Source organism: Coffea eugenioides, chromosome 6, assembly GCF_003713205.1.
Source record: "Coffea eugenioides isolate CCC68of chromosome 6, Ceug_1.0, whole genome shotgun sequence".
Lineage (NCBI taxonomy): Eukaryota > Viridiplantae > Streptophyta > Magnoliopsida > Gentianales > Rubiaceae > Coffea > Coffea eugenioides.
Genome location: NC_040040.1, coordinates 42,686,786 through 42,706,359, shown reverse-complemented (window position 1 = coordinate 42,706,359; position 19,574 = coordinate 42,686,786). Strand labels below are relative to the sequence as shown.

At 36.0% G+C, this 19,574-nt stretch overlaps 1 protein-coding gene across 1 annotated transcript; it reads left to right on the top strand.

Moving 5' to 3' along the window:
- Positions 1 to 1,216: 1,216 nt before the first annotated feature.
- Positions 1,217 to 19,008, top strand: LOC113773115 (cationic amino acid transporter 4, vacuolar-like). The gene is made up of 14 exons (XM_027317659.1): positions 1,217 to 1,514; positions 2,417 to 2,618; positions 3,292 to 3,376; positions 4,873 to 5,007; positions 5,091 to 5,209; positions 5,287 to 5,383; positions 6,145 to 6,317; positions 6,421 to 6,487; positions 9,771 to 9,929; positions 10,932 to 11,199; positions 14,392 to 14,500; positions 16,758 to 16,870; positions 18,510 to 18,585; positions 18,669 to 19,008. Exons 1-14 carry the CDS (start codon positions 1,313 to 1,315, stop codon positions 18,799 to 18,801), a joined length of 1,938 nt encoding a protein of 645 aa, XP_027173460.1. The 5' UTR covers positions 1,217 to 1,312; the 3' UTR covers positions 18,802 to 19,008.
- The last annotated feature ends 566 nt before the right edge of the window (positions 19,009 to 19,574 follow it).

The window sequence follows — 19,574 nt, the reverse complement described above, 5'->3', positions numbered from 1 at the left end:
TCCCTTTCAATTTTCCCTCCTCTCCTCTTCTCTTTTTTTTTTCCCTTCTTCTCCCTGTCACTTCCATTTTCTCCCTCTCCCCGCTACCATTCTTTTCCTCTCTTCCCTCACTTTGTTCCCTCTTGTCCCTTTGTTTCCCACCACTACCCCACCTTTTTCCTTTTAGATTTAATCGTGCAACTAGATTTCGAGGAGGAAGGGACAAGGTGGCTGGAATAAATAGGGGGGGGGGGGGAGGAGGATAAAGGGTGGGAGAAGGTAGGAAAAAGGATGGTGGCAGGAGGGGGAGGCGAGAGTGGGAAAGAAGAAAGAAGAGAGAAAAGGAGAGTGGGGAAGATGGAGAAATGGAATGTGGCCGAATAGGAGGCAAGAGAGGGAAAGACGGGAGGAGAGGAAGTGGGGAAGCAAAGGTAGTTGGCAGGAGTTGGGGACGGAAGGGAGGAAGAGACGTGGGTGGAAGAGGATGGTGGCAGAGATAAAGAGGTTTGGGAGGGAAAATAACAAGTTTTGAAATTCTAAAAATACCTCAAAGAATTTCTAAATTTAAAAAATACCACAAAATACAATTTTACCATAAAGTTTTTTGAGAAGTTTTTGAAAAACACACTTAAAAACTCTTCTCAGTATTGTTAGATGTTGACACTATATATAAAGTTAGAGAAGTGACAGTTGGTATAAACCATTTTTGGCCAATTTTTAAACTTTCAACTTCACCCTTATAAAAAAATTAATTTTTACCCTTATAATCTAATCACATTTTGCCATTTATGACTACTTATAACCACCCTTATAAAGTTCTATGAAAAATTTATGTCAATTTGATTTGTGTAAAAAAAATTTGCATAAAATTAATTCATTTTTTTAGTGTCAGTGGAAGGTCCCAGACTCCCATACTCAAGACCTTTCACTTATACTCCTTCCCCCAAATTAATCTATTTTAATTATTTATAATGTTGTATATATATATATTAGGTGTGCCGTTAATTCTAGTTAGGCTTTAGTCATGGGTGCTCTTTCAAATTCTAAAGAGTTCAAAAGTACTATATAAGAAACTAAAGACCCTTTTGCAGCAAATTTATGGACCCCACATATAAACTACAATTACAAATTTATAACCCAATACAAAACGACAAACTAAATAAACCCGCCCGCCAATTCCTACCCCTCTTTATCCTCTCCATATAATCTAGAGTCTGACCAGGTTTGCATGCTGCCACTTAAAAAGGGAAAATCCAACGCATTGGAAATTATCAAAACAAAAAAGATAAAATTCCATCAAATTGCAGATACTGCTTAATCTTTGACAAGAAAAATGGGCGGCGGGAGCGGTGGCAGCGGAGGCGGGGTGGCCAATAGCTCATCATCTGCTCGGTCACCATCATCATCATCATCGCCGTCACGATCATGGGGACTCGAATGTTTAATTCGGAGGAAGCGAGTTGACTCGGCTGACTCAAAACGTGAACGTTCTCAGTTGGCCAAACGGCTCTCTGTTTTCGACCTCGTCGCTATTGGTACGTAATTTCGTAGGCTCTCATGATAAATATATTTCAAAATTGTCAGAAGATTTTTTTTTTTTTTTTATAATAGTTAATAGCGCAAAATTTGTGTACATTCATTTATTTCATTTTTTTTAACAATGAAAATATGTGATTTTTTTTCTTTTTTGCTGTGCACGTGTAGCAGCATTTGTACACGTTACTCTCAATTTTTATACATATTTATGGTGTTTGTAAAGCATTTGCTGATCAAGTTAGAAAATTTATACTTGTTCCCTTGCAAAACATGTGTACACACTTAAGCAAGAAATGTACAGCCGATCACTCTTTATTTTCGGACTGGCCAAATTATTATTGGTTATGATAAACTTAACAGTTAAATTATTGAAATAACTCAATATTAAAAGAAGAGAATAACAAATAGTAAAAAGTATTTTATCCCACATCAGAAATGGTGAGGAGCTTATTGTTAGGTAACATGTCACGTGATGTACTAATACTAATACTAATCATCTGACATGTTATATGGTGTACTAATACTAATCATTTACAATTTGTAATGGGGTGGCCTGCCATGATAAGCATGTAATGGATGATTGGTGCAAGTGATGAATGTTTGGTATGAGTGTATCACGTGGCATTTCTAGATAGTGCACAATATGATTCCTTTCCTTAAAGGGGGGGCTACTAAGGAGAAGGTATTGCATGGTTATGTGCACCACGTGGCATGTCAAGCAGTGTACTAGAACCAATCAATGATCACTAAGTGATGTTAGTGGACCATACCTTTTCTAGTAAGTAGCGGACAAGGTATGGTGTGCACAAGTATCATTTGAAATTGCTTCATTTTAGTTGAATGTTAATTAGTATTCATGACAAAACATATTAGTTATTATGTTCAAGTTTCTTTCACCCAGGAGTTGGATCAACCATTGGAGCTGGAGTGTATATTCTTGTTGGAGCAGTTGCCAGAGAGCACACAGGACCTGCTCTAACATTCTCTTTCCTATTAGCTGGAACAGCAGCTGCGCTGTCTGCATTTTGTTATGCAGAGCTTGCATGTCGTTGCCCATCTGCTGGGAGTGCCTATCATTATTCATATATTTGTATTGGAGAAGGGTATAAAATCTTGAGTGGTGTTAACTTTTTTTATTACTTTTAAGATGATTCAATGAGAGCACTTACACTGCTTTATCTTTTATGGAAAACCATGTCCACTTCTTAGTCTATTTTGTACAAGCAGTTTAGTTTATTGTTGCATGCCTTACTCGAAATATTGTACAAATGAGGATATATAGGGTTCTTTGATTCCCATTTCGTAGGCCATGGGCAAAATCGCTTGAAGTTTGGTGGAATAACATAAGAAGTTGAAAGCAGGAAACTAAATCTAGCCAATCTTGTGACTTGCTTAGTATCAAAATTCATATACATCCAGAAATGTGGCTCTCTGCCTGGTTGATAAATGCTGCATCTATTGTTGATGGTATTCCATCTTAAGCAGCAAGAAATTAAACTCATTTAGGAAAGAAAACCAGTCAATTTGTTGACAAGCTGCGCAGAAAAATTGGAATAGATCTTAAAAACATAAGCTTTTAACTTCCTGCCCATTTTTTCTCCAACCATGCCAACTAACTTAGGAGAAAGACTGCTTTGCTGCCTAGTTGAAGATTCAAGTTCAGAATTCCTGAACCTGAAATGGTTTGGTGTAATATGCTTTTGTTTACAGATCCTTTATGGTATTGTATGTGTAATGTGCTCAGTTAGTCATATGAAGTCTTTCGGTTGTGCACAGCGTTGCGTGGTTGATTGGTTGGTCACTTATACTGGAATTTACTCTTGGTGGTGCAGCTGTGGCTCGGGGCATGTCTCCAAATTTGGTTAGTAGATACTCTATATATTTGTATTATCTAACTTCAGAGCGATGCCTGTCTTCCTTTCCCACCCATCCCATCATAAGCAAGAAGTTAGTTTAACCATTTATTTGTCACATTTTGTCATGATAACCATAACAGTAAAGTTGATCAACATGTTTTGGAGAGGATGCTAAACTTATCCCTATCTGATGCCAACTAGTTCATGAAGCTGTACGCAACATGTCAACAATTGGATAGAATTCATATAGCGCCTGTGTATAAATTGAATATTTTGTAGTCAGCATATTTCTGGAAATGACATATTAATCAGATACTGTTGAAGTGAAATTCCTATTTTACCCCTTCCCTCCAGATTTGAGAGTCCATCCATGGGAGGTCAACCTATTAATGCTGAAATATTCTTAAAGAAGTAGCTAGTATCCTGCAGTATGAAAGTTGTGAGGAGAAGGGAAAAGAGTAGAAACTAAGCTGATTACTTCTGATATAGGTTTGTAATTAAGAGTCCTGATGATTAAATGGTATAGCAATTTTTAATAGGAAATTTTGTTACTAATATGATTTGTGCGAAATCAACCTGATTACTACAACAATGTGATAGTGCTAGACACCAGATTATGAGTGGCAAAGTAATTGATTTACTCTGATGACCTTCTTTAGTGTTGCTCATCAGTCAGCTTAGCCTAATGCAGCAGAGGCTTGTATATCAAAGTCATAGGTTCTTGAATTTGCTTGTCTTCTAAACTGTGAGTTACAGATATTGCTGTTACTGATTACACTAGTAAACTCTTTATGTCAGGGAAACATTTTTCTCAACAGCACCTTGTTTATTGTTCTTTAAAGATTTTATCAATGAGCTTACTGCTGGAATGCCACATAATGATGAAGATGATAGTGTGCCGACAACATTAGTAGTATTTCATGATGAACTCCATGTACTTTTACCTTGGGAGTAGTCAATTGTACTCTCAGCTAATTGATTGACAGACTGGCGATTTGTTGTCATAACAATGCCATTTTCAGCTGGAATTGTTAAAGAGTGTCAGATTATTAACAGAGTGTCAGATTATTAACATTAGAGTCTAGAGCATAGAGTTTCTGATGGCAGTATGATTTGATGCAAATGTGACAAGATGTGATGTGTAAGACGACATAGCTTCTTCCAGTTTAATAAATTATATTGGAAGCAACATAAAAAGGAGGAATGCCAGGATCAATAGTAAGAGAAACATTACATTATGATATCTATTACTGACGAACTAGTTTCTGTTCTTCCCTGGTTATTTCTTGAATACTATTGAGCTTTACACTTTTGCAGCACATCACTTGCAGATGTACATTAGTGAATTCCTTTTACCTTTTACCTACAGTTGTAGCTGAACTAGCTTTGCTGGTTGTGGTACAACCAACAGTAGATTTATAAAAGTGGGGAATGCACACCTTAATATTTTCATGGGATTTAGTGCTTAGTTAATGTGAGATTTACAAGTTACAATTTCCAGGGGTCATTCATTGGAGGTGAGGACAAACTGCCTGGACTACTAGCCCGTCAAACCATTTTTGGTGTTCTAGTTGATCCTTGTGCAGCAATCTTGGTTTTCATTGTAACTGGCCTCTTATGCACTGGTATCAAGGAGGTAGAATATTTTTTTCTCATTCTGATTATTTCTTTTTTGGTCAAACTTGAGGTGTACATTTATTTCATTACAATCATTGGCAGAGTTCCTTTTTCCAAGGCATTATTACAACTACAAATATTGGTGCTATGCTTTTCATTTGTTTAGCTGGTGGATATCTGGGTTTCAAAAGTGGATGGCCAGGTTATGAACTTCCAAATGGGTTAGTGTTTTTGTCTCATTGTTTGGTAAGATCTCATAGGCTGTCTGCTTCTGAGTTGTGTCATTCTGGTGTAATAGGTACTTTCCTTTTGGAGTCAATGGCTTACTTGCTGGATCTGCCAAACTTTTCTTCTCATTTGTTGGCTTTGATTGTCTCACTAGCACAGCAGAGGAGGTACGTTGAAAATAGAAAATTGATTAATATCTAAAATCCCTTCAACTGAACCTAGTCCTGTGAGCCTATTGCTACTTGAGTGAGTGCTGTTGAACCTCTTTGGGGACACTACATGGTCTTCTTTTCCCCACTAACCACATTATCATGAGTTTTCATCAGTCTTTCTTTGGTCCATTTCGCTACTCCTAGTCTTGAGCTATTGGGGGTGTTCTTAGATGAGAAGTGGGAAGTAGAGGAGAGAGAACAGTGAAGAAAGAAGTTGAAGGTGAGAGGATACGAAAATAGAGATGGAGAACCTTAAGAATACTAAGAGATATTAAAAACAGCAGACAACCAAATTCCAAGATAAAAGGTGCCATAGTTATTTCTGAAATGAAATAAAAGAAATCTAAAATCTTAAAGTTCTGTATCTGCATGAAATTTTGATTGAAACCTTACATATTTGGACAAAATCTGACATATAGCTTTTTCATTTTTTTTTTGATAATGTTTCATCCTTTCTGATGTAAAGCATGCAAGAAAAATTTGGGTAGGCTTTCGAAATCATAATTTAGTTGAACTCTTTACTAGTGAAGTGGATATCCATTATGAATGTACCATTACCTTGTTGAATCTGCAGTGTAATACCTTTCGGGATGGAATGAATGATCTTAATCCAACAGATCTAGGTCTTTTTCCAGTCCATTTTGTTGGTTGCTTTTATCCACAAATTCCTATTATTAACAGAGTATGGAAAAACTTGGTCACAACTATGATTACAGGTAAAGAGTCCTCAGCGTGATCTGCCACTTGGTATAGCTATTTCGTTGGCCATCTGTGCGATGTTGTATATGCTTGTTTCAGCTGTTGTTGTGGGTTTGATACCTTACTACGCCTTAGATCCAGACACCCCAATTTCATCCGCTTTTGCTAGCTATGGAATGGAATGGGCTGCGTAAGCATGATATGTATTAGTCTTTTTGTGTTTCTTTTAAACGAAGAGAATCCTTGTGGTTCAATTCTACTCATGTATAACTTATTTTCTGTTCTACATGCAGATATATTATAACCACTGGAACCGTAACTGCTTTATGTGCAAGTTTGATGGGCTCAATACTTCCACAGGTGTGTTATGACATTGAGGCACTCAAAACTTTTCTGCCTGAAGCATGATGTTTCCCTTGTCATTCTTGACAATTTCTTCAACTAAATCCTCCCTTACTGTCTTTAAGATTGATTGTCATGTCATGTAGCTGTCAACTACACATCAAGCTACTAAATATGCTCTGAAAAAGTTTGTGCTTCTTATAATGGTCTACCATGTTGTTTGCTTTTACCCAATTCCAAATAAAAGAGGGAACTAAACAAGCACGGTGACCTATCTATTCCAATTTTTAACTTATTTGTTTTCTTGGTTTTTCTATTTTGCTATAAATGAAGGTTCTTTTATCATTTCATACTTTTAAGACTTGATGTAGAAGATGGAAAACCATATTGGGATGTCCACTCATGCCTCAGATACAATTAGTGAGACCAAAGGCAATACGTATATCATTGCAGGATGTTGGTACCTTTTCCCCAAGTTGTTTGACTAGCAATCTGGCTGATTAGAATGCGTGCGCCATAAATAGCAAGTAATGCTCACTTGACAACAAAAGCTTCCTCAGTTTTGGATAATGATAGAGGTAAAAACTCTTAATATCATATTGGTACTCCAATTGTATTGGTACTCGAGCAAGAGGGGATGTGAGAAATAATATTCTAGTCTTCTGAAATAGGCTTGAGGCATTTTTCTGGAACTAGAGATAACAGATCTCTTGATATTACTGGATTCAGTTCCAAGTGAACTTTGTTGATTATTGGTTTCATTTAGTTTATCCATTACTAACCTGGGTCAAACAACCTTTTTGTAATATTACCAATGTGGTTGAACTTATTTTATTTTATTTTTTTAAAATAAAAATCTGTCTGAAGCCATTAACAGGGCATGCTTATTGCTTAAGTAATTTGCACAGTTAAATGACTCAAGTGTCTGTTCGTATTAAGTCAAAATATGTTACTGAAATTTGGGAAGATGAAGAGGAAGTGTTGCACTAGATATGTTTCACCGTTAAATATTCTTGCACTTCTGAAAACTATTCTCATTGTTAAAGTCTCATCTGACTTTAACTTGTTATAAGAAAGTATGTGAGATCATAAAACACTACAATATGGAAGTCCAGTGAAACATGTCCTCCAATTCCTACTGCAACAATTCAAGTTTATGTGTTGTTTGATCAATTTGAATATTTAAGGTGTACATGTTTCTTTATTGCAGTTATCATAATTTGCCTGTGCCAGTCACCAAATATTTTGCTGTTTGATTGTGGAATTAATCCATCTATTGATACTTGGGCATGCTCATTATACTTGTTCATGAAGTACCTTTTTTCTTGCACTCTTTGTTTTTTCTTTTTAAATTTTTATTTTTATTTTGGAGTGCAATTTTTTTTTTCTGTTGACCTTGAAGCTCTAAGCTAATTTAAAAAAACTAAAGTATCTTCTAGACATGTGGTTTCCCTTGAGGTGTTGAAATTTGAGATTGTTAAGCACAAACAAGACTATTGAGTTGGATAAGTAATCATAGTCTAACAAAGATTTCAGTAAACATTAGTAATGCATTCTTCTATCAACTCTCTGAGATATTGTTTTGGTTGATCTGTAGGATCAGATTTTGAAAAAGCATTTCAGATGAGTAAAACCAGGTAGTGGAAAGGTTAATTTCTTTCTTTCTTTTGTAAATGTCATGTTCAAGCAACTGCATCTACCTAAGTGTATGAGGAATAAGTAACGAAATTGGAAACTCAGAAAGAAGGCTGTGTATATTATACGTATGTGCAACAGTAAAATGCAGTTGGCATTGATTTTTCTTTTTATTGCTTTGAATCCATAGATTGATGTTTACCAGGAATGTGAAAGTTGCATGAAAACATAGGAGTGCCTTCAATTTACTGGTCTTAAAGACGGCCCTATTTAAGTTGTTTCCATTAGAAACTCTAGGGCACACATATCCAATTTCAGTAGACAAAGAAGAGAGTAAATATAACTAGAGCATAGGCAGTGAATGAAAAGCAGCCGTCAAGAGACAAATAAAACAATGATCAATAGCAGAGGAACAAGAACAATTAGCAACTTTTGTTCTTTCTTTTTTTTTTTTGAAGAAATTATTGCCTCACTGAAAAAATGTAAATACGAAAACATAAAATGCATAACTTATGGCCTAATTTGAGCAAAAGTGAAGCTCCCAAATGGCCATTGGGCTTTTCAAGCCATTGGGCTTTTCAACTAAAGATTTTACATCCAATAGACTCTCTAATGAAGCTTTGGAAGTCTGCATCACAACATCTGATTTTTGATGAATGACTGGGAAAAAGTATTTTCAGACACTAGCAAGCGATCTAATTTTTTTTGCAAGGTCATATGAGGAAACCAAAATGGAAGGACATATTCAGTCAAGTTCACTATGTTGAAGAACTGATCTTTGCTTGGATAGATGATGCAAAGGATTCTGGTTAAAAAGTAAATGTTGCCAAAGTCTTGTTTGTGTTGTTGCCAATCTGTTTTTGAACCATCAGCTTTAGGGTGCTCGTGAGATGCAAAATGTTAAGCATCTGCAAGTTTATTAAGATTCTGTTTCTCATGATATATAACAAGTGAAGAAGATTGCATGTGAATGCTTTGCACAGCATCCTTTAATGGTAGAAAACTATTTTAAAACTTGAGGAGGGTTGTCCTCCAACCCAGGGAGTATTGGTGCTAGAGAAATTCTAATGCAGTGCAGTTGGGGCAGCAGCAAATTTCTAGAGTTATTTCAGGGCACTGTAATTTTGTCTTTTCTGTAGAATTACTCATCATGGTCAGCTTCTCCTCATTTGTAGGGATAAAGGGAAACACTTGGGACATTATCTTATCTAAAATGACCCTAGAATATGAGCATGTTGTCAGAGTCTACATAAGCATGGTTTTTTATTTTTGATTTTTGATTTTTTTGCTATCCCATCTACTTCAATTTGATGTGCCTTTAAATTGATGGTAATCACGGTGCCTTTATTTTGCGTTTTACCTTGCTCAATCTGTTTGGCATGCTTTAGCATTTATGAACACTTTATGCACGATGCAGCTCTCGTCAACAAGATCTCCTGAGATGCTTGAGAAGCACTGCACTAACCTTTTCTATCTCCTTTAATTTGATGTGCTTCCAAATATCGTCAGTGATTGCTTGTGCTCCTCTTTTTCTGTTCTGTGTCTCACAGCATCATCTTTTTGAGATGTTTGGTGGTTATTCGTTTGTTTTGATGCATTGGTACTCTGTGCACATGCACTTCTTTTATGACTGATCTCTGTTTGGAACTTGTTGCTCTTTTCACAGCCACGAATATTGATGGCTATGGCAAGGGATGGATTGCTTCCTTCTTTCTTCTCAGACATCAATAAGCACACACGAGTTCCAGTCAAGAGCACAATTGTTACAGGTCTCTTTATTGCAATTCTCGCCTTCCTTATGGATGTGTCACAGTTGGCAGGGATGGTAAGTTAGGACATTGTAAGGCAAGATCTCAGGCTGCTAGAGGCAACAACTATTTTTTTGGCTTTTCATGTTTCCAAATTTTGGAAACAGATGAAAAGAAAAAGGGTTTGACATTTTCAGAAAGCATTTGGAAAGGAGAAACTATAGTTGAAATTGCGACTTTTCTTCTGCATGTTTAGAGATGTAGGCTCACACTTTTGAGTGATTTAATTGGGTACACTAAGTACCTATCAACTACAATTCTTAATTATTGTGTTGACTTATCTCTAGCTGCCACAATTTTCGCCCTCTCTCTTTATGTATGTATGCATGTATGTATAACACATCGTGTGTGTTTGCTTTGTTACTTGGCCTTGTTCCGTGTTAAAGTCATCAAGCACCATAGTACCAGTTGACCCACCGCCTGCCAATGCTGCTATAGTGTTTCTTATTTTCACTTCTAGATTTCTAAATATCAGATCTCTTCGCCATAAGTAGATACAATTGTTAAGAGGCTTAAATGTATAGCTGGTATCCCACTTCTTTACCCCGCTTGTAGTTCTTCAAGACTTCACCCGTTCTATGGTGTATTTAGTGAGACTGGAAGGGAAGGTGAGATTAGTTTTGATGGTGGTGGGTTCTAGCTTGGTTGCTTGCTATTTTAGGTGTTAGGGATGGTGGTATGGGAGAGTTTACTTGATGATTGGTCTTGAAAGTGGAGGGATTAATGAGTCAATATGGTTGACAATGGTAGCAGGGAGCTTTATTGGTGGACCAAGTGTTGCTGTGACAAGGCATACAAATCTTGTAGAGAGAAGGACAGAGAGAGAGGGACTTAGCGAGCAAGACAACACTGGGTGTATGGAAATGTAGCTTATCTACTTTCCTGTGTTTTCTTTTTGGGAAAAATTAAACCTTTTCCCTGTATGTGTAACATAAAATAAGGAAACTGATTGTCCCTCTTATTTTAATTTTTAAAATAACTAGTAACTGTAATGAAGTGATGATGCATCTTCTGAGCAGGTTAGTGTTGGCACATTGCTTGCTTTTACCATTGTGGCTATATCAATCTTGGTAATCAGATACATTCCACCTCCTAGGGTGTCTCTTCCCACATCAGTTGAGCAATCAGTTGATCCAGTGTCCTTTCAATTTGGTCACATTGTTGAAGAGATTGATGCTGAAATTATTGTCCGTCCTGTTGATGATTGCAGTTTTCTTGGCCAAAGTTTTCTTTGTGACAGGGAGAACTCAGACAAGAATCCTTTGCTTGAGGATCATAATGTCCAAGGTATTATTAGATTTCTTGATTTTTAACTCCTGTTTTTTAGTTGGAAAATTTTTTGTTTGGATGGAATGTCAAACTTAGTTGCTGATGTTTGTTCTCCAGGACTTCAGTTATTCAACTGCACTGCATGAATTGTATAGTTAATTATCATACTAACTATTCTTTCTATAACTCCTGGCTTACCATTCTCTGCATGATTAGATTCTGGTTGAGAAAATGACTTTGTAGGTGGCTAGAACGATATGTTTCTTAGGTGGAAAATTGTTGGTTCATATGCTGTCCTTTATAAGACAATACTCAATGAGGTTGAAAGAAAGAATGTCATTCAGTCTTTCGTCACGGCCTCTGGTATCCAAACTAGAAGTTTGCAGCTGCCACTTTGGCCATGTATCAATTATATGTTTTGGAGCATTATTGACCTTTAAATGTATCTTAAACTAAGTCATGAATGGTGAAAATAGATAGTGACTGTTATTCTTGTAGTACATTGTGGAAGAGTAAATGGTCAATTCAGCTGTTTCTTGGTCTTCTAGTTCTTGTCTTGTATACTATCTCATCTGTAAGTTTTTGTGTATCTGGTATTGTTTTTAGTATTTGGTCTTGCTGATTAATGTAGCATAAACTATGCTAAACAATAAGAAGTTCTGCCAATCATTTGGGTGAGATGACACACTGAAAAGAACATCTGTTCTTGGATTAAGTGGTTAAGAATGACTATTCTGTTGGTTTTCTCTAATACCATTTTTTTTCAATTTTGTACGATGGCAGTCATGACTTTTCCAGGCCACGTGGAAGATATAGCTCTAGTGAGAAATGAATAAAATTTTGGTTCAATGCTACACCTCTTAAATTACAAGGTATTCTAGATTTAAAGTGACGAAATAGGGTGACATAGAAGAGAGTGAAAGACATAACTGAGAGGGGTGGTATGTTTTTGAGATAGGCATGCAAAGAATGAGTAATATCTAATCTACATTGAACCCAAATGCTCCATATAAGTTGTTAAATTTCAGTAATGTCTTCAAAGGCAATTGACTGCTCCAGTCTGGTGGTTGCATGCATCTAGCATCCCATTCCTCATACAGCCTTAAGCACAGCACCTTCTTCTAGGGCCATCAGTAAAAGCATTAGCAAGCTATTTATTGTATTGCAATAAGGTATACCATTCACCTACAAGTCTTAATTCAAGTTTCTCCTTGTTAATACGTTTTGTTCTGTGGTGTCAAACAAGTTGGTGATGTTAATGGCTATCTTATTCTCAACACTGAGAATAAGGTAGCCTTTAACACTGAGAATAAGATAGCCATTAACACTGAGAATAGGATTAATTATGTTCTACCATTTATTTATAAGTAGGTCAACCACATGGGAAATAGTTAATTTTTGCTTCCAAATCCTCTAACGTGGTACCAAGGCAAAGATCCAGGAGAAAATATTATATCCTAGCATGAAGGCTGTTTCACTTTGATAGTATGTTCATTTGAGTTGCTGTTCATTTTGCATACCTGTTCATTCCCAAATTTATGGTTCACGGTGATGCCAATGTTTACTTGAAAATTACCGTTAATTCAGAAAGTTCTGTTCACCGCGCTGTTCAGCATACCAGTAATTATGTGGATAACAGATATATGCAGGTCTCTTGCATTCAAGATACTTTGGTGGAATAGAATGTGCGAAGCAAATATTTTGGAGAGAAGGAATGAAAACTGAGTATCAAGGATTAGTCATAGGTTCTGAATTACATGAGCTTCCTTTGGAAGCTTTATAACTAAAAAAAAATATCTTGCTTCTGCTTGCACATGGTTCATTTTTTGCGTGGGATCTTGTTTCAGCACCAAAATTTTTACTTTCATAAGAAATTCTAAACCTATGCAAAGTCTCGTCCGTTTGGTGAGAACAATTGACATCGTGAAGTTCTCAGGATTACTTTGAGATCTGGAGACTATTAGGGTATATAAGTTCAGAGTTTTGGTTAGGAGACTAAGAAGAATATTGAGAAGGTAAAAAGAAGAGAAACAAAGGAGAAGAGAAGAAAGAAATCTGAGGACTTGCCTAAAAGGGAGCAAGGAACTGATTCTTTTGGGAAATTTCTAATGTTCATGGTACGCCCTTTCAAGAGGCTTATATATGTTTGCTTAATGAAAAAACTCAACCAGCTAGGGTAGCATTATTTAACTCATGGTGGCCAGGTTGGTTCACTAAAGCTGCTCCTATAGTCACTGGCAACTGGACTTCCAGGCTAGCCTGTCTGTCAAATTTCTACCCGTGCCTGACAGTCTTCCACTAGTGGCTTCTAGACAGGGTGGAAAAGAAAATGCACACAAACACTTCCACCAGTTCCTGTATACCGGGTTTAATACTCAAACAACTCCTATAAAATTCTAAGTCCTTATAGACAGCATTTGCTTGTGAATTTTGTTTTCCCCTCTTATAAAACTTCCCAAATCTTTTCTTTGTCATTTCCATAATCTCTGCTTTTTATAGCCTGTTGAAATTTTGAAATGATCTTAATTTTTTTTCTTTTCCAAAATAATATGTTTTTCTCCAAGGCATATTCTTTAGAGATTACCTTTTTTAATATGAAAATTCTTCGTATCAATTTTTTATGCAAGAGTTATTACTTTTGACATATACCTTATCCTAGCATTGAGACGGAGACACATTAAATCTTTGGTGTACAAAACTAGTCTTGTATGCCTGAGAGTCTTCTGCATGTTGCAACAGAAGCATATCATTGAGACTGTTATATTGATATTTCAGCAAAATCTTCATGTAAAGATAGAAGTTATTTACACTATAAAATTTCAGTTTCTAGTAAATGGTCTGATGCTATGTCATAGACTCAATTCTGTTTTCCTTTTGCCTTGATTTTGACTTTCTTTTAAAAAAAAAAGAAAAAAGAAACAAGGAAATGCATATGAGGAGAGACAAACGTTGTCTTTGTAAGTCTGTCTTGGTGTATCTAATTTGATTTCTTTTTTGTTCAATTTCAAACCTGTTTGGCAAGTGTAATACCTGTTCAAAGCTGATTGCTTTTACAGTAGAGGAAAATTATACATTATTTTGGGTCAATTTTCTGCTTCTACATGTTATCTTGCGGGTGATTTTTACAGAATTAGTTGCATTTGATACTTAAAGCTATGCCTATTGCATTTTATTTTGTTATTGTTTACTTAATCTATGTTAATTGCTCAGGTGCCTCAAAGGAAAAAAGAAGGCAGAAAATTGTTACCTGGAGCATCACCATAATATGTATAGGGGTTTTTGTACTGTCATCTGCTGCTTCAGCTAAAGGCCTTCCCAGGTATATTGTTTGGCATTCTTTCTATCTCTGTTAAAAATTTTGGCATTTCTTCTTCTGCTTTTGAGGTTCCGGCGGTCCCCCTTTTACATCTTTTTCTTCTCTTCTTCTCCTTTTAAGTCTTTCTGATATGACTTGAAATATGGTAAAGCAAATTAGTTGTGGTTTTGCCTCTCCTGGCAATGTTTCCACACTATTGCTTGGCCTCATTGATGTTAATAACCATGTTTGAGATTGTTTTCCCTTATATATGCCCATAAATCTATTTCCTAAACTGCCAGTATGCTATCTCAACTATATAGCATTTGGAAGATCTTAAACATTTGTTCGATAAATGGGCAGCTTAATCTGAAGTTGCTAAAGGTACATGGAATGGATGAAAAATTTATTTTGGTTTCTTTCTAGTACTAAAGTTTGGTGAACAAAATGAGCTTTGACCATCAGTTTTCATTCTCTCTGTAAAAGTAGGAGGTAGTCACCTTGGGAGTTTTCACCGAAACAACTAGTCTGAGTGCATTAAAAGTTCGCCGACAGTCACAATAAGGATGGGCAGATATAACTAGTTTTGACATGGTATATATGTGTACTGTGTTTGCAAAAGGTATATATTTTGAAGTCATGCCCGAGCTCCCTCAGCTTAATTAGCATCAGGTTCAACTGTAGAGCTTGTGATTGTTTAGCCTTCCAAAATAATGATCTTGGGTTGGCCCTTCAATTACCAAAGTTTAGATAAAATCAACCTGGTCCTTTGAGCAATAGGATGTGCATCTCTTTTTCCAATTGCTGGACAAGGGAACAGTCCTTATCCTTATAATAGGCAGGTTTCATCAGTATTACTCTTATGCACATGACTATTCTAGCTAGTTCATAAGCTAAGTTTGATAAAGGGGCTAATCTTCGCCAAAGAAGAAGCATAATGAGAATAGGAAAGAAGAAAGAAAAATTCAGGACTTGAACTCTGCATGAAATTTAAAGAGCAGCATTATGTGAAGCTAGGAAGCATGCTACTCTCAAAAACTAGCTTTCTGGAGTTAAAGAAGTAAGATATTTTTATCCTCATGAAGCTTTTTACTTGCAGCATTATTGTAATAGGGAACAAAAGCAATGTCAGAAAGAATTACTTCAAATGTATTTCACGAAAAATGGACGAGGCATTATCAGAAGAAAAAAAGATGTCCATTTCATCACACAAAAAGATCTTTAAGAAAAATAGATGTAACATTTTGGGTTCATTTTCTACACAAACGTAATTTCAAACGAACTTTTACCATTTTGATCTGAAAACTTAGCTAGCACATTGAAGACGAGCACAAAACAATAGGTAAGAAAACAAATAGCAGCCATGCCTGCCAAAAGGAGGGAACACCAATGGAATCCAAAACCATGAAGAACAGCTGTCTGACAAGACATCTTAAAATGGCAGTCAGTCTATGTAATCTGATGGCTATAGTTTGAAGTGTAGACAATCTAATGGCATAGTTCTTACTGTTGTAACTATTTTTGCAGTAGTACCGAATATCTCGAGTGTGACATCTGTTTCCTAATATGAGTAGGAAAAGGCTACAAGAGAAAGAGGATGTGCAATTTTCAGCCTACTAACTATATTTTGTGTCATGGATATTCTACCTTCTCTGTTGTGTTCATCATGTTCTTTTACATAATGATACTGCAGGAAAATAGTTTCTTGAATTTCTCAATCTAAGGGTTGCATATAATTACAACAATTCTGATAAGGGAATATCCAAAATTGGTAGACACAAGTTTTTCAGTACAAATATAATGGATTGACGTTTTTCTGTAATATCATAATAACCAGATGCTTTTTTAAGAAGTACGGTATAGAGCAATTGGAAACTAATGATGTCTGGTAAACTTGAAGTCTTCCAACAAAAACTAGATGAAAAGCCAAAGCCAAACTTTTGTGGCTGCAATCTTTCTATAAAGTACTTCGTGAATTATGAGTGCAGCTGGCATGAAGCGTACTGTTTCATGAAGGACAAGAAACTCATGAACATACTGATAAATATTTTTCCCTTTTGTGTCCCTAATCTAACAACTAGGTTTTCGGATTCTCATATATGAATTGTGTATTGTAATTGTTTTTTAGATGGGAGTAGAAGCATTCAACTTTTTCATTGTATCTATCTTCTTGCCTCATATGTGTGTGTTGTTTTGCTTTCATCTCTCTTCCTCTTTGTTAATTGTTTTTTAACAATGAATCTCCTCTATATTCCACATCCTGACTTGTTAATTTTGCTAGTGTTCCTCGTTTTATGTTATGTGGAGTTGGCGTGTTTCTTCTCTCGGGCAGCTTGTTTGTGCTGACTTTTACAGATCAAGCTGATACAAGGCATACTTTTGGGCATTCTGGAGGTAAGGTGATATTATGAATATAAAATCTATTGGAATTGATAGGGAGTTAAATTATGTTGTTGTCATGAAACTGTTTGAAGTTTCTCGAATACATTACATTTTCAGTACATGTAAAATTCATTTACAGAATTCTAGTTGAGTTTTAGAATTACATGTTCAAGAATCAATTTCATGGTTTAGCAAATCACTTGAAAATGGGCAGCATTTGAGAAGGCTCTTGCCATCTGCTTACATTCTTGTGTAGGACTTAATCTGCTGTGGAGGCAGTTCTGGGTTTTAATCGTCCAAATAAGCCAAATACATTCTCCGCTCAGTCTCTTTTAATGATATATACTAATAGACAATTTCATAGTGGTCTATTAGACGCTATATTATGTTAGGGTGAAACAGAGGCCTTCATCTCAAAAACCTATTACATCTCTCACACATTGATGTTGACTTCTGAAGTTCTTCTCTCTCTCTCTCTCTCTCACACACACACACATTCACTCACGCACACACGCACGGGCACACACACACACGCACACACCCACACCCCCACAGTTTTCCCCTAAGTGTAGCTCTTTGCCTCAAGTAACACTGTTTTGTATTGCCCCATTGCTTAGTCATGTTAACTAGGACAAGCAATCAGAACCTGTGATTGGGACATAGAGTGAGCTCAATGCCTTTGGTGACGTCATTTTAACATAAGATGTAGGAATGGAAAATGGCTTGACGGGGCAGTTATTCTTGGAGGACGCAGTCTCCGTGTGTTTGGAAGACAATCTACACAGGCACATTAATTCACTAAGCAAGTCATTCTCTGAAATTAGTTTGCAAATGGCTTGACGGGGTGAGTGAGCTCAATGCCTTTGGTGACGTCATTTTAACATGAGATGTAGGAATGGAAAATGGCTTGACGGGGCAGTTATTCTTGGAGGACGGAATCTCCATGTGTTTGGAAGACAATCTACATAGGCACATTAATTCACTAAGCAAGTCATTCTCTGAAACTAGTTTGCAAACTTAAAAAGATATATCTAGTCCAATCTAATTAGTCCATCAGTCATCACTTGATTTAATGTCTTTCTTCTTAGTTTATGATAACTATCATATCTAAAAGCTGCATTTTTTTTTAAAGGCTTTTGGTATTACAATGTAACCAGTACATTCGTCTTTCTGGTTACCTCAACAAATGTTCTTCATTGCTGCTATGGTTGAATGGCAAATTAGATCCTCATCTAAATTTCATATACCAATTTGTTTGGTGATTGGTTCACTCTTGGACCTATAACACAACTGATATACCATGAGCACAAAGAACATATTGAAGTAAATTATTGGCTTGAGAATGAAGGTTTTCAACTAAATCGTGCTGCATATTATAGGGAATTTTTTGTTTTAGTATTTTGAGTTCTACACCATACTTGTTGCATGCTGCTTATTTTGTTGGTTCCTAGATGATACTTTTTTCTGTTGTCTTTGTCTACGGAAGTCACGAGCTAGCTCGCTGTCTCTTTCATAAATGATCCAAATTGGCATTTGATTTTGCACGTTAACATTTTCTTGTTTATTTTGTACTACTGTCTTCTTTTTTATTTTGTTCCTTGTTAATTATTAAAGCAGCAGTTAATACGATCTGTCCTTTTAATTGAACAAGGTTTCATCTGTCCATTCGTTCCTTATCTACCAGTTGCCTGCATCCTCGTAAACACCTACTTATTAATTAACCTTGGGTAAGAATCTATCATCTGATGATGTTACTTATCAACATTATGTTTATACTTTTTTTTAATAGCTTGATTATCTGTATGCCCAGAGCTGGAACCTGGATACGCGTTTGTTTGTGGCTACTACTGGGAGTTTTGATATATGTGTTTTACGGCCGGAATCACAGCTTGCTGAAATATGTTGTACCAGTGCCCAATGTCACTGCTGAGGACACCCGTTGAGATCCAGTGTTGTAGGCATCATGTTGTGTACATAGTTAATAAATCTGACCTCGCAAGTAAACTCATGGAGGGATCAGATTAATTGGTCACTGGTTCTACTAGTGGGTCACGGTTGACTGATTAGTCGCTAAAATAATATTTGTAAATATAAAATGGTAATTTTAGTATATGTAAACTATCCATTAAAGTGTTTTTGGATAATAATTATTGTACTTAGAAAATATATAAAGAACATATAAATAATAATAGAAGACTTAATTTCATTTTATCATACTTTTACACAAATAAATTATATAGTCAAATATAAAATAAACCACTGTCACTTATTTTTTAGGATATGGCATCATTTTTTGTTATTCTATTTTTTAAAACAAAATAATTTTCTAACTGCTCAAATATTGTCACATGATGATAAATTTTTAATATGAAAATTAAAAAGATTAATTGTATAATAAAAAAGTAAATAAGTTTATTTAATAAAATATTTCGTTATCAAATAAAAATTGAACAAGTGGTAAAGTCTTATTAGGGATGGCAACGGGGCGGGGTTGGGGCGGGGGACGGGGGAGCCTATTAGTTCCCCCCGTCCCCCGCCTCCCGCTCCCCCCGCCCCGCCCCGCCCCGCTTCGCTTCCCCCGCGGGGTTAATAAAATTTTATTATATAATTTTATTATAATTAAATTTTAATAAATAATCAAGTACTAAAATATCAACACATCACCAAATTATTATTCATTGTAATTTTACAATTGAAACTCATAAAAATAATCAAA

Excerpts from the sequence above, each read along its gene's own strand:
- LOC113773115 (XM_027317659.1), top strand. The coding sequence starts at position 1,313 with ATGGGCGGCGGGAGCGGTGGCAGCGGAGGCGGGGTGGCCAATAGCTCA. Across the intron at positions 9,930-10,931 it reads TGTCACAGTTGGCAGGGATG|GTTAGTGTTGGCACATTGCT; the intron begins GTAAGTTAGGAC and ends TCTTCTGAGCAG. Across the intron at positions 14,501-16,757 it reads TCAGCTAAAGGCCTTCCCAG|TGTTCCTCGTTTTATGTTAT; the intron begins GTATATTGTTTG and ends TAATTTTGCTAG.